Raw genomic sequence first — 14,410 nt, 5'->3', positions numbered from 1 at the left:
TGCAGGAAGGCTGCAGAGAGACTTTTCTTGAAGGTGTCTAGAGACAGGACCAGGGGAAATGGTTTGAAGCTGAGGGAGAGCAGGGTTAGACTGGAGCTGAGGAAGAAGCTCTTCAGTGTGAGGGTGGTGAGACTGGAATAAGGCTGCCCAGGGAGTCTGTGGCTGCCTCCTCCCTGGGGGGTGTTCAGGGCCAGGCTGGATGAAGTCTGGAGCAGCCCAGTCAGGTTGAGAGGTGTCCCTGCCCATGGCAGGGGTTTGGAGTAAAAGATCCCCGAGTTCCTTTCCAACCTGAGCCATTCCATGATGATAATGAAGGGAGTGAGGTTTTTGCAAGCTCAGTTTTTAAAGTTCAAAGAATTACTTACAACAATCCAGAGCCAAGGGGTGGGCAGGCAGGGCTGTCAGTGTGGGCTTCTCCCTTGCAGAAAAGATGAGTGGGATGAATCTTGATTTAGTTTAAAGCTGAACAGCACTGGGGGAGTCTGAAAGCTTTTCCCCTTCTCTCTAAGGGGCTGTTTGCCTAAGATCATCTAAGCAAAACTTGTTTGCAGCCCCTTGGAAAAGCCTGTGCTTTGATTTCCTCTTCCTGCATGCCTCTCATGAGTGTCTGAGGTCTCTTAGCCTCCTTTTGCATGAAGGAAGGAGGGAAGAGAAGGCTTTTCCAAGTTTTCATCATAATTTTTATCTCAGTCCTCCTTTTGCTCTTCAAAATTCATCCCCCACAAGACTGCTTTTTTCCCCCTGTAGGATAGCCACCTTGTATGTGAATGCCTAAACACCCAGCACACCTGTCTCAAAGGCCCTTTTTCCCAGTGCTGAGGCTCACTTCTGATCTGCAGATTACAATTTCAAGAATGATTTAGGCACTATTTGAGTGTTTCAAGTCTGATCTTGCACTGAGTCACGGGGCCCTGAAGCAGCTCTGTGGTGCAGAGCTGAGCCTAAAATCAGAAAGCAGTTCAGCCTCAATCTGTCACAGTTTCTGCAAGTACATGGCAATATTTCTGTCCTGGTATTTCTGGAGGCTTTGCCTGTAAGTCTAAGCAGCTATTTAGGGAGACATTCCAACTTTGCTGTGAAGGAGGAAAGAATATGATTAGTGACTTGGCTTTTTCTCACGTTCTTATGGGACCCTTCCTCTGATTTAGTGGAGGGTGTCCCTGCCCATAGCAGGGGGGTTGGAACTAGATCATCCTTGGGGTCCCTTCCAACCCTGACAATTCTGTGAAGAAATTCTTGCCAGTGAGGGTGGGGAGACACTGGAACAGGCTGCTCAGGGTGGTCCTGGATACCCCCTCCCTGGAGGTGTTCAGGGCCAGGTTGGATGAGGCCTTGAGCAGCCTGGGCTAGTGGGAAGTGTCCCTGCCCATGGCAGGGGGTTGGGACTGGATGATCTTGAAGGTCTCTTCCAACCCAACCCACTCTCTGAATCTATGAATGTCACACAGAGGCTGCTGCAGAAAGAGTTTATTTCATGTTTCACTAACACAGCTACAGTTATGGGAAAAGGAGAGCTGCTGGTTTATTGTTTTCAGCACAGCCTCAGGCTTTACAATCAACACCTGGCAGCAGTTGATTGTCCAGAGGTGCTGCTGGACACCTTATGCACTCATATGGGTGATGTCTCCATGGGCAGTACCAAGGGTGACAGGCTGAAACGTCAGGGCAATGCAGAATCAGCCCCTCTGCATGGGGAGGGTTTCTTGTATGATGGAAAAGCCTCTGAAAGAAGGAATGAAGTCCTAACTAGGGTCCTGCTCTGGCAGTTGAATCCCCTTCAGAGAAGGTCTTGAAGCTTTAAAAGCAAAGTGAGGAATAAGAAAAGAAGTTTGAGCCAAGTTGAGTGTTTTAATGACTGGTATGGGGAGCAGGGGTGGAAGAAGGCAGCAGTTTCAGTAAGCAAGCATGGCAAGGGAAGCACCCGAGCTGCCCTGCAAGAGTTTGCTATTCCTGGCACAGCTGAGGTCCTGGCAGCTTTGCAGAATGCTTTGGGGTGGCAACATCTTTTGATCTCCAACTGCATGGAAACCAGAAGCTTGCAATTGCCATAGTGCCAGAAGGATCTAGAATGCCCAATTGTAAAGTAACTTTGAATTCTTGGCCTCATCCCTCCCCTTTCCTCCCAAAGGGTCTGGGGTAAAGGCTGTGCAGAGGTTTGCTTTAGGGAGGGAAGTACCTGCACACTCAGCAGCAGATCAGATGAAGACCGACAGAAGACTGCCCCAAAGACAGATTCCCCAGTGTTGTAGGCTGGGGTAGTTCCCTTAACCTCGAGGGGATTACTGATCTCCACCTGCTGAGGATCTGGTCTGCATGGGGAGAACATCTGAGACCCTCACAGTGGCGCTGCTGATGTGTGCTAGGGGTATGGGAACGGAGCTGGGGACAACCGGGAGCTGCGCCGAGGAGACGGCACTGGTCTGGGGACAGCAGTAGGAAGAGGCAAGGTGGCATGACTTTGGGAGCTGGAATTTTGGACGCTGCTGTCCGGTGCTGCAGAGCTCTGGCCGTGTTTTGGGAGGGAACACTGAGTGCAACAAGGCTGTGGTGCAGCAGGGCTGGGGCTAATCGGCGTAGCAGGAGGCGGGGGTCAGGGCCGCCTGGATTCTCCGGGTCTCCCCTTTGTAGCGGAATGGGACGGTGGAGGTGTAGCACTTGTCCCTGTTGTAGGTGTAGCAGGTTTCAGGCTGGTTACAGAAGGTGCTCTGCTGGACCTGGTGTGTCTCTCCACCCAGCTCGATCTCCACAGGGTCACATCTTTGGCAGCTGCAAGAGATGGAGAACAGCGCTAGGGAGCTCGTGGAGGTAACCGCTCCTTGGCTTGGAAGAACATGGAGCTTAGGCTCTGTGAGCCTGCCTGCCCTTCTCTGCTGGCCTGCAAACACCTTTCTGAGCTGCTGTGGGCAGTGCTGCAGGGAGGTCAGGAAATGAAGTCAGTAAGTTTACTTACAGCTCGGTCATGCGGTAGACAAAAGTGGTTCTGAGAGGGGACAGGGGGTCAGAGATGTTCTCCCGAGCGTTCAGGGGCACTCTGCAAAGGAGGGAAGAGAGTCACTCATGAAAGCTGCTGGTTAAACAGGGGACTGATCTGCTGTGAACAACTCTCATCTTGCTCTTCAAATCACTTCCATTCTGCCCCTTCTCCATTGCAAAGCCCAGGACTGACATCTTGGCCCTTTGGTGCCCTCAAAGGCAACAACCCTCCCTGGGAGGACTTTGGGAGTTCTGAAAGTGCCACTTTCAAGGTGAGAGTGGGAATAATTTATGGGGGGTTTTTTCCACACTGTCTGCTGGCAGATACCTGACACTTTCAGGACCTAGGCAGAGATGTTTTAGTGCTTCTCCTGTTGTGAGCTCTGCCAGAACTCCTGCAGCTCTGAGCTTGCTCCATGTTTCCAAGAGACACAGACCCTTCTGTAAACTTTGTGTCAGTAAAGAGGACAAAATCTCCTGAGCTGAGATCTGCCTTTCTATCAGGTCAGGGAATCCAGAGCCATGGGCCCAGTCTGATTTCAGATCAGACTGAGTGCAGGAATACTCCACTCTGCTTCCCCAGCCTGTTTTGTGAAGCTACCACTGGATCACTTCCAGCATGGAGCTGCTCCTTGTGTCTGAAGGGACAAACACCAGATAGGGTCCTGTGAGCTAGAAGAACACAAACCAAAAGGAAACTGTCCCAGATACCACAGAAAACAGCCCTCAGATAAGAGTTCATCAATGCCAGGACATGGGAAACCATGCAAAGGAAAGGGAACTCCTGTGGCCCTTCACCCCCTGCTCCCCATCCCCTTGCAGCACTTCTCTGCCACTTACATGATGCGGATGTTTCTCTCCACGACTTCTTCCTCAGGGTTTTCTTTGGAGGGGACTAATTTGGAGGTCACTGTCACACACTGACACTTGTTATTGACCAGCACATGCTCCTTGTCCTCAGAGTACCAGGGGTAGCCTGCAAGCACAGGATATGCAGCCCTAGGGTCATCAGAATCACTGAATGGTGGGGGTTGGAAGGGACCTCTCTAGATCATCCTGTCCAACCCTGCTACCAAAGCAGGCTCACTTAGGGCAGGTCACACAGGAATGCATCCATGTGGGTCTTGAAAGCTGCACTCCACAACCTCTCTGGGCAGGCTGCTCAAGGGCTCCAGCACCCTTATAGCAAAGAAATATTTCCTCATGTTGAGGTGGAATTCCCTGGGTTCCAGCTTGGGTCTGTTGCTGCTCACCCTGTCACAGGACACCACTGCAAAGAGCCTGGACCCTTCTTGACAGCCACACTGCAGATATTTCTAAACATTAAAAGGATCCCCTCTCAGGCTCCTCTTCTCCAGGCTAAACAGCCCCAGGGCTCTCAGCCTTTCTTCTTCACACAGATGGGTCAAGAAGGAAAACTTTGAAACATGCTCTAGCAGAAAGCCAAGTGAGGAGGAAAGTCTCCTTACTGGAGGGGACCCGGCTCCTCTCTCAGGACTGTCCCAGCACTCTGACCCCCAGTTTGGATCTGGCCTCTAAATAACCACCTCTGACCTTGCCAGAGTAGCAGATGCATCCATTCTAAGTGGTGTTTGGTCCTCCAGGTCCCTGAGGGAACAGCTGCCAAGAAACACTACAGCAAGAAGGCAGCTGATGACCTGGTGGGGAAAGGCAAGAGGACCTCATGGCCCTTGTGGTTTGCAGGGAAAACTGCAGACTACTTCTTACTCAAATAGAGACAAACCAGCTTGGGTACAGCTGCTGCACTCTCAGCATGCTGTTCAACATGGAACCACCTCCAGAGCTGCTGGGTTTAGGAACAACAGCCTCTGTTGCTATAGGGTGGAAGGGATGGTGCTCAAAGCAGCCTCTGTTGTTATAGGGTGGAAGGGATGGTGCTCAAAGCAGCCTCTGTTGCTATAGGGTGGAAGGGATGGTGCTCAAAGCAGCCTCTGTTGCTATAGGGTGGAAGGGACGGTGCTCAAAGCAGCCTCTGTTGCTGTAGGGTGGAAAGGATGGTGCTCAAAGCAGCCTCTATTGCTGTAGGGTGGAAGGGATGGTGCTCAAAGCAGCCTCTGTTGCTATAGGGTGGAAGGGATGGTGCTCAAAGCAGCCTCTGTTGCTATAGGGTGCAAGGGATGGTGCTCAAAGCAGCCTCTGTTGCTGTAGGGTGGAAGGGATGGTGCTCCAAGCCTGTGGGAGCAACAGCAAAGCTGGCAGGAGGAGCAGCCTGTGCACCCCACGTTCAGCTGTGCATTTCCTTCTTGTTAGCCACTCCTGGCAGCAGCTTCAAGCTGTCTGCAAGACCAAAGGAGGACAAGTCCTCTGCAGCATTGACTGGCAGAGCCCCCAGGGATGGTGTCCATACTCTAGTCCAGTCCCTGTTGCTCTGCTTGCTTCCTGCCTGCCAACTCACCACTCAGCAGAACATTTCCCTTACTACAAAAAGCCTCTTTAGCTTTTGCCTCCTTGAGCCTTTTGTCTTACAGAAAGTCTCCAGCTCTTGCCCTTCACGCAGACCTTCCCCTGCTGTCCCTAACTGCTGTGTTGTGAGCAGCTCTTTCTAAGCCCTTAATCCACAGCCAATATTCAAGTGAGATCCTCTTGGCTTGGGGAGTTGCCTCAGAACCTTTGGGAGCAGGCTGGAATTCAGCAGCCAAACTCCTATTAGCATTTGATGAATATGCAGGGCTTCTTTTTTTTGACTGTGCTCTAAAAATGCTGTCCTGGTTGAATTCCTTGGGTAATCCTCTTGCCTTCAGTAACCATAAAAGTTGCAGGAACTCCACATACATTTTGAAGTAAAATTATGAATTACTAAAAAAAGACAAAAGAGAGGTTTCTGGGCAATGCTTCCATTGATTCCCTTATAAAGCCCCTCTGAGGAGGAAGGGCTTAAATACAGCATTTCTTAATGTCTGCAGGTGGGATTTTCTGCACCATTTCCAGCACTGGGCTGTCCCCTCCCTCCTCAACCCTAGGCTGCATCAAGAGGAGTGTGGCCAGCAGTGCAAGAGAGGCTGGGTTGGAGTAGATGAGTTCTGAGGTCCCTTCCAACCTGAGCCATTCCAGGATTTTATGATCTTTGACAAACCCTCTCCCTCTCTCTCTACTATCCCCCCAGTCTTGTGTTCTCCAGGCTGCACACCCCCAGCTACCTCTGCCTATCCTCACAGCAGAGGTGTTCCATCCCTTGGATCATCTGTGTGGCCTCCTCTGGACTCACTCCAACAGCTCTGTGTCCTTCTTATGCTGGGGACAGCAGAACTGGAGGCAGGGTTGGAGGTGGGGTCTCAGCAGAGCAAAGGGGCAGAATCCCCTCTCTGGCCCTGCTGAGCATGAGGGGAAACAAGCATGGAGACAGACAAGCATGAGGGGAAACAAGCATGGAGACAGACAAGCATGAGGGGAAACAAGCATGGAGACAGACAAGCATGAGGGGAAACAAGCATGGATGTCTGCTGGTTGGTGCTTCAGAATGCTGATCCAAACTGGCTAACCATCAAGTCTTACACTTGGAGCTCCTCATCACTTTTTGAGCCTCAAGGCAGCAATTAAAAGCACAGAGCTCTGTGGTGCAGAGACACTGAGGTGTCCTTGCTCCCCTGAAGCATGTCTGCTTGAGCAGGCTTGGAGCTTTGATCTTTGGCTGCTAGAATCAGTAACAGTTGACTACCCCAAACCCCATCACTGAAATGTTCAGCACTTTTCCATGCTCCTCATTTCTCACCTACCTGCCACAAGGGTGATCCCCAAGGAGCCAGCCAAGGCCAGGCACAGCAACAAAGAGCTCTTCATCCTGCCTTCCCTTCTTTTGAAGAACACCAGGGGAGAGCCTGTGCCTGCCTATAAGGGTGTGTGCAAATGATACAGCCACTGGTTTCTTACTGGTTTCCTAAAATAAACAGCCCAGCCAGCCAGCACCCGAGCTGGGGACTGAAACCAGGCTCCTGCAGCGACAGACTCCTCTGCCTTCCAGCGGTGCAGGGGGTTGCACTGTCAGTATGCTACTTTATCCTCTTCATCACCAACAAGCAGCAAAGCTGCAGAGTGCAAACCCACCCTGGTCTTCAGGGGACATCTTGCCATCGAGAGGTAGATTTAGACCGGAGATTAGGAAGAAATGCTTGCCACTGAGGGTGGGGAGACACTGGAACAGGCTGCCCAGGGAGGTCCTGGATGCCCCTCCCTGGAGGTGTTCAAGGCCAGGTTGGATGAGGCCTTGAGCAAGCTGTGCTGGTAGGAGGTGACCCTGCTCATGGCAGGGGGTTGGAACTGGATGAGCTTCAAGGTCCCTTCCAACCCAAGCCATCCTAGGATTCTGTGAATCAGGGCCAAAGGCACTGTCCCACCTGGGCAAGAGGAGGAACATGTCTAAGGGGCCATAGCTCTGGCTCCTAACTTTGAGAAATCAGAATTAAAGATCTCCTGACTCACTTGAGGCTTCAAGAGCAGGATCCTGTGTGCAACAAGTTCTGTGTGACCCTATTTGAAGGACTTGGCCTGCCCTTAGTGCTTGCAGTCAAAACAGAGAAGATGAGAGAGGAGGCTAAAAGGTAGGGCAACAGCAGTTCTGTGGCAAAGCTGAGCTCTTCATCCAGCTCTGCCAGCTCAGCCAGGAGTTTCTTTCCTTTTGAATGGAAAAGGGACCCCATGGGGACTTATGGCTTATGGCAGGTTCAGAGTCAGGTCCAAGGCAAAACTCTCTAAGGTTTGGGCAAGGAGGGGAGCACTGCTGAAGAGCTGGGAGATGTTTTTTGTCCCAGATTTGGGATGATTTCTGTAACTCTGACAAGCACTGCAGTGGGACCAGAGCTGTCTCTATAGTGCATCCTTGAGTCCAGCACAGAAAAGGTCACTTTTGAAGGGACACTCAGTCTTAGCAGAGGCCTCCAAGCACCTCCATCAGAGCACAAAAGGGAGGTAAAGCAGGATGCTGGCAGGATTCTCAGCCAGGGCTGTTGCACCAGTGTCCCCTGGCTTTCTGCCCCTGCAGTGTGTTTCCCTCAGTTAACATCAGCAGCACATGGAAAATCTCCCTCTGTTCTCCAGCCTCTCCTTGTGCAGCAGAGCAGCAGCCCTGGGAGCAGGGCTCCCACTCTTGGCTCACCCAGGGCTGGCTGCTCTCGGCAGGCTCTCCAGAGGCTGCAGAGCACTCTTAGGGAGTGCTGCCAAGCACCCCAGCTCCTGAGAGGGCAGCCTGCCACAAAATCACAGAATGGCCTGGGTTGGACAGGGCCTTCTTTAAAGGTCATCTAGTCCAACACCCCTGCAGTGAGCAGGGACATCTTCAACTAGATCATCTTCCAGACTCTCTTTCTTCAGCCCTTGATGGCCGTGTCCCTAACCCTGGAGCTGTTCAAAGACCACAGAACCTGTGTCCTGAGCTTTTTATCTCCTAGCACAACTGTGTCATCTGGCAGTAGCATGATGCAATGAGCTCCTGTGTTGCATCAGCAGTGCTCACACACGAGGTTTTCCCTGAGAGGTGGTGGGGGCTGCTGGGGGCAAGCCCAGCTGCTAGCAGGCAGTGGGTTACTCCATAATCATTCTTTGCAAATCTCTTTCTCTCCCTTGGGCTCCATCTTTGGGAAGGCAACATTTGTTTTTATCTCCCTTTTCCCTCCTCAGGAGGAGCTGAAGCAGCAGCAAGATGCTTTTTGTACCCTTTCATCTGCAGAAGGTTAAAAATAAGCCTGGAGAGGGGTTCTGTCTAAGGCACTGCTGCTTTCAGTCACCTTTTTTGTAACACAAGGGATTTTTTTAGCTATACAGGAGAAGGAGGGATGCAGGCAGCAGAATGAAGACTGGTTCTGCTCTGCCTCACCGAGCTGTGCTGATATGGCACAGGTAAAATCCAAACAGAGCCATCCAGAAGTGCTTTCAGGCCCAGAAGGAGAGGCAGAGCAGGATTATACTCTGTGTGAGTGCTGCTTTCAGTGGTTTCCCTGGCTGCTGCTGCTCAGCACATCTGACTTTCAGTTGCTAAATCCACGTGTCTGTGTGCAGTCCCTTTGGTCTGTATGTGGTGGGGTGAGAGCTATTTCTGGTCCCTTTCAGCCACCTGCATGGCTCTGGGGATTTCTGTCTTGATTGCAAGCTCTTCAGAAGAAGATTTGGTTTATGGATTGTTACTATCAGGCACTATCCCCTTTTTAATTGTGGGCCATTTTGAACTGGGGAAGCAGGAATGCAGGAACTGGCTGAGAGAGCTGGGGCTCTTTAGCCTGGGGAAGAGGCTGAGGGGGGATCTTGGCAATGGGAGGGTGTGAGGAAAATGGGGCCAGACTCTTCTCAGTGGTGCCCAGTGACAGGGCAAGGGCTAATGGGCATAAACTTGACCATAAGAAGTTCCATCTAGACATGAGGAGGAGCTTCTTTACTTTGAGGGTGATGGAGCATTGGAGCAGGCTCCCCAGAGAGGTTGTGAAGTCTCCTTCTCTGGAGACATTCAAAACCCACCTGGATGCATTCCTGCATGACCTTCTCTAGGTGATCTTAGCAAGGGGGTTGGAAAGGATGATTTCCAGAGGCCCCTGCCAGCCCCTCCCACTCTGTGAACTGTGGCAGTGGCCTGGCAAGCCATCAGCCCAGGCTTAAATTCTGGGCTGAGTGGGGAGCTAGACTCCCAACCTCACTGTGGGCCAGAGGAATAACTGAAAATGTGAGAAGAGTTGACAATCAGAGAAGAAATGAGAACCTCTCTTCCTCTTTTTCCACCTGTCCTGTGCCTCCCCACAGCCTTGGACACACTGAACTGGGATATGCCAGGTAAGAAGCTGGGCAGGTGCCTGGATCAAGTGAGCCAAAATAATTGTGTGTGTCCTTGCTACACAGGGTGAGGAGTGGAGAGGCAAAATGTATCCTGGCTGCACATATGGAAAGCTTTGACCCAGAGGTGACTGTGGAGAAGCTGAGCATGCCAGGAAAAAGGCTCCTAAGTGAGACTTGCCTGCCCTCAGGTCTACCAGAATCCAAAGGAATCACCCAAAAGTGAGTCAAGTTGTGCCCCCTGCTCTGCTTTAGTCAGCTTCAGTGTTTGCTCAGTGTGTTTTTCCATGAGGAGGTGGCCAGGAGTGGTTCTAAATAAAACTGCACCTTTTCTGTGGTAAGAGAAAAGCACCTGCACTGCTGCTCTGCAGAGCTCCTCTTGCTGGGCTGCTTAATTTTGTCAGGCTCTGGGTTTCTGAGCTCAGGCTGAAGGTAAGGGTAGGCTGGGGCAGCAGCAGCCCAGCTTTGCAGCTTTCCTTTCCCTTACAGCCTCTGGGAACAGGCCTGGCTGCAGCCAGGAGGTGCCTGTGTCCCTGGGAAGATGCCATTTGGGGAAGTGCAGCTCAGATGTGTCTAGGCAGGTTTTCAAACACTCCTTTTTCTCTCTGAAAGCTTGATCTGATGTCAGGGAAGTGAGTATCAAGAAGTTTTGGTTAGCAAGGGGCAGCTGCCAGGTGTGGCTCCTAGCCTGCCCTTTTTCCCCTTCATTAACATCACAGAATGGCTTCAGTTGGAAGGGACCTCAAAATCACTCAGCTGCAACTCCCTGCCATGGGCAGGGACATCTCCCACTAGATCCTTGTTGCTCAAAGCCTCATCCAACCTGGTCCTAAAATATTTATTTCCAGGGATGAGGCATCCACAACTTCTCTGGGCAACCCATTCCAAGGTCTCACCATCCTCACAGTAACAAACTTCTTCCAACATCCAATCTCAGTCTCCCCTGCTCCAGTTTCAAACCCTTGCCCCTTGTCCCATCCCCACAGGCCCTTCTGAACAGTCCCTCCCCAGCCCTCCTGGAGGTCCCCTTCAGACACTGAGATGATGCTCCAAGGTCTCCCTGCAGCCTTCTCCAGGCTGACACAGACAGAAGTTGTATGTGTCTGTGCTTTTAGGTGAAGAAACCCCCTGAGGAAGAAAAAAAGGCACCTTCTCCTTTCCACATATCTTTACCTATTAATTTATTACTTATTTTTTTATTCATTAATTTGCTCATCAATTGCCATTGGAAAAAAACCCTTTGTGGTGCCCACCTTAGGGGTCTGCATGGGTTAGAAACCTAACAGCAGTCCATTATGGAATCTCATAGACTGCACTGGGTGGGAAGGGACCCCCAAAGGGCACCTTGTCCACCAGCTCCTGCAGGCAGCAGGGACACCTCCAACTCCATCAGGATGCCCAGGGCCACATCCAGTCTGATCTTGGATGTCTCCAGGGGTGGGACCTCAGCCACATCTCTGGGCAACCAGCTCCCGTGTCTCACCACCCTCCTTGTGAAGAACTCTTCCTCCGCCTAGCAGGGTGGCTGTGACCTGGCATCCTCTCGGCTTTGTCAGCCCCCCTGACGTCCAGCCTAGCCCTACGCTCCCTCCTGCCCCAGGCCCGGGGCGCTCTCAGCAGGGAAGGGGAAGTTTAACGGGAAGGGCTCAGATCTGCGCCTCCGGCTCCATCCAGCATCTGCAGGCATTCCGCAGGCCCTGCGCACGGCTGTGCCCTCCCGGCGCCGGCGGAAGCGGAAGCGGCGTGCACGGCAGCGCGGCGGAAGTTCCGGAGCGCGGCCATGAGGACCCGGCGCGGTACTGTGCTGCGGCGCCTGTCTGGCCCTACTCAGCAGGAGGAGGACGAGGATGGCGGCGAGGAGGTGCCGGGAGGCCAGGCGGGCCCCGAGGAGCTGGCCGATGAGGTGGAGAACTTCCATGAGGCGCAGTTTCGGAAGGTGATGGCGGCCCTGGAGAGCGGGGAGGAGGCTGGGGACAGCGAGGAGGAGGAGGAGGAGGAAGTGCTGGGGCTGCAGCTGCCCGAGGATAGCGAGGAGGAGGAGGATAGAGACGCTGAGGAGGAAGAAGAAGAAGAGGAGGAAGAACAAGGGATGAATCTTTACGTGGACCACAGCGCAGAAGAAGATGGAGGTGAGGAGGAGGATGGAGAGGGTGAAGAGGATGGAGAGGAAGGGGATGGAGAAGGTGAAGAGGAGGAGGAGGAGGAGGAGGAAGAGGAAGATGAGGTTGAAGATGAGGATGGGGACCTGTCCATGGAGAGTGACTTGGAGGAGCGCCGTCAGGACCCCGACCTCCCCCATGAGCTCTCCTGGGGCAAACGCAAGCAGCTCTACTACGACACGGACTACGGAGGTGACGCCCAGGCCAAGGGCAAGCGCAGCCAGCAAGAGGTCGATGCTGAGGAGCAGGAAGAGGAGCAGGAGGCTCAAGTCATCCAGAAGAGGTTGGTACAGGACTTGGGGGAAGATGATTATGGGCTGGATGTGATCCAGGGCTATCTGTCCGAGCAGCAGAAAACCCAGGATAGCAAGGGGCAAAAGATTGACAAAGATTTGCAGGCCCTTTCTAAGAAGGAGCAGCTGAAGCTGCTGAAGCAGGAGTCCCCTGAGCTCCTGCAGCTGATTGAGGACTTTGAAGTCAAGCTAATGGAGCTGAAGGATGAGCTGCACCCACTGCTGCAGATGGTCAGCAATGGGACTATCCCCCAGGGCAAGGGCAGCCGTTACTTGCAGACCAAGTATCAGCTCTACTTGAATTACTGTGCCAACATCAGTTTCTACTTGGTTTTGAAGGCCAGGAGGATGCCGGTTCACAGTCACCCCGTGATCGAGCGGCTGGTGGCTTACAGGAATCTCATCAACGAGCTGGCAGTTATCGATCAGAAGCTGTCCCCGCAAGTGAGGGTGCTTCTGAAAAGCTTCTATGATAGGAAGGAAGATAAATTACGGAGGGAGAAGAAGTTTGCTGTGTTTCTCCCACTGGCCATCAAGAGAAGCACCTCGAAGCGTGCTCCTGCGCTTGCTAATGGCCGGGCTGCTGGTGCCGAGCCGTCGGATGAGTCCGAGCCAGATGAGGAGGCTGCCCTGAAGTACTATAAGATGATGGAGGAGAAGCTGAAACGCAAGAGGAAGAGGACGGAAGACCAAGAGAGGCTGGAAGAAGGAGACGTGTTGGAAGGCGAGGAGGATCCAAATAAGAAGAGAGGGGTGACCTACCAGATGATCAAGAACAAAGGGCTGACTCCCAGGAGGAAGAAGATCGACCGCAACCCGCGGGTGAAGCACCGGGAGAAGTTCCGGCGAGCCAAGATCCGCCGCAGGGGCCAGGTGCGGGAGGTGCGCAGGGAGCTGCAGCGCTACGGCGGAGAGCCCTCCGGCATCCGCGCCGGCGTCAAGAAGAGCAGGAGGCTGCAGTGATGCTGCTGCTGCTGCTCTGCACCTGGCTTTAACTGCTCCCAGCAGCGCTGCTGCGTCCAATAAAGGTTTTATAAATAGAGTGTGGGGTTTATACTGATGAAAAACCAAACGAGAGGTGGGCTGGGGGTCAGGCTGCAGAGGATGGCACCCCCAGCAACTGGCACAGGGCTCTTTGCTCCTCCAGCCTCCGTGTTCAGGTGATCTTGTCTCGTGGTGCTGTAAATGCTGGCTTGGGGAGGTTGCCCAGGGATGTGGTGGAAGCCCCATCTCTGGAGACATTCAAGATCAGCCTTGATGTGGCCCTGGGCACCCTGATCTGGTTGGAGGTGTTCCTGCTGACTGCAGGAGGGGGTGGACAAGATGGAAGGGTCCCTTCCAAGCTGTGAAAGGCTGCAAGGGATGTGTTGAACAAAGGGAGTGAAGCAGGCTCGATGGGATGGGATGGGGAGAGGGAGGGAGAGAGAGAGACCTCCTGAGGGTGGGTTGTGAATGGGGTTTGTGTAGCTGTTGCTGCCTTCTCATTTCTACTGTCATGTCCTGGGCCATCACTTTTCTGTGCTGGGCTGCATAGTGAGACAGGGATGTGGTCTTTTGTCTAGTTCTGATTAAGTCCTTGTGTTCAGTTTAAGAACTAACTGCTTCAGGGTGTTTAGCAGAGAGCTGTTACTGAAACCTCTTATTTTTAACTCTGTAACTAAGTAGAAAGCTATTGGTTAAACCTCACATTTGTCATTCTCTGAGCAGAGAGCTATTACTTAAATCTCTTATTTTTAAACCCAGTATCTAAACAGAAAGTCACTCCTTAAACCTCATCTGGTCTGAGATACCATTTCCTCTCCTGAATTCAGTGAGAAGCAAGGCAAGGACCTGTCTGGATTCCCAGCCCTTTAGCTGTGATAGATGCATTCACTGCACAGACTCACAGATTGCATTGGATTGTAACCCCTGCTGCAGCCAGCAGGGACTCCTCCAACTAGAGCAGGCTGCCCAGGGCCACATCAAGTCTGATCTTGAATGCCTCCTGGGATGGGGCCTCAACCACGTCCCTGGGCAACTTGTTCCAGTATTTCCCCACCCTCATTGTGCAGAACTTCCTCCTGATGTCCAACCTACATTTCTCCTGCTCCACTTCCAAACCATTGCCCCTCATCCCATCCCCACAGGCCCTTCTGAACAGTCCCTCCCCATCTCTCCTTGTAGCCCCCTTCAGGTACTGGAAGGCTGCTCTTAAGGTCTCCCTGGAGCCCTCTC

The 14,410-nt window shown here is 52.6% G+C and overlaps 2 protein-coding genes across 2 annotated transcripts; one reads left to right on the top strand and one right to left on the bottom strand.

The window, feature by feature from the left end:
• Positions 1–2,515: 2,515 nt before the first annotated feature.
• Positions 2,516–6,802, bottom strand: JCHAIN (joining chain of multimeric IgA and IgM). Its single transcript, XM_009911743.2, has 4 exons — positions 6,708–6,802; positions 3,814–3,949; positions 2,951–3,031; positions 2,516–2,766 (listed from the first exon to the last, which is right to left on the bottom strand). The coding sequence occupies exons 1-4, from the start codon at positions 6,769–6,771 to the stop codon at positions 2,565–2,567; spliced, it is 483 nt and encodes a 160-aa protein (XP_009910045.2). The 5' UTR covers positions 6,772–6,802; the 3' UTR covers positions 2,516–2,564.
• Positions 6,803–11,488: 4,686 nt separating this feature from the next.
• On the top strand, positions 11,489–13,237 carry UTP3 (UTP3 small subunit processome component). Its single transcript, XM_054172629.1, has 2 exons — positions 11,489–11,873; positions 11,928–13,237. The coding sequence occupies exons 1-2, from the start codon at positions 11,525–11,527 to the stop codon at positions 13,157–13,159; spliced, it is 1,581 nt and encodes a 526-aa protein (XP_054028604.1). The 5' UTR covers positions 11,489–11,524; the 3' UTR covers positions 13,160–13,237.
• The last annotated feature ends 1,173 nt before the right edge of the window (positions 13,238–14,410 follow it).

Source organism: Dryobates pubescens, chromosome 24 (genome assembly GCF_014839835.1).
Source record: "Dryobates pubescens isolate bDryPub1 chromosome 24, bDryPub1.pri, whole genome shotgun sequence".
Taxonomy (NCBI): domain Eukaryota; kingdom Metazoa; phylum Chordata; class Aves; order Piciformes; family Picidae; genus Dryobates; species Dryobates pubescens.
The sequence above is the reverse complement of the archived record's forward strand: the minus strand, read 5'-3'. Positions and strand labels throughout refer to the sequence as shown.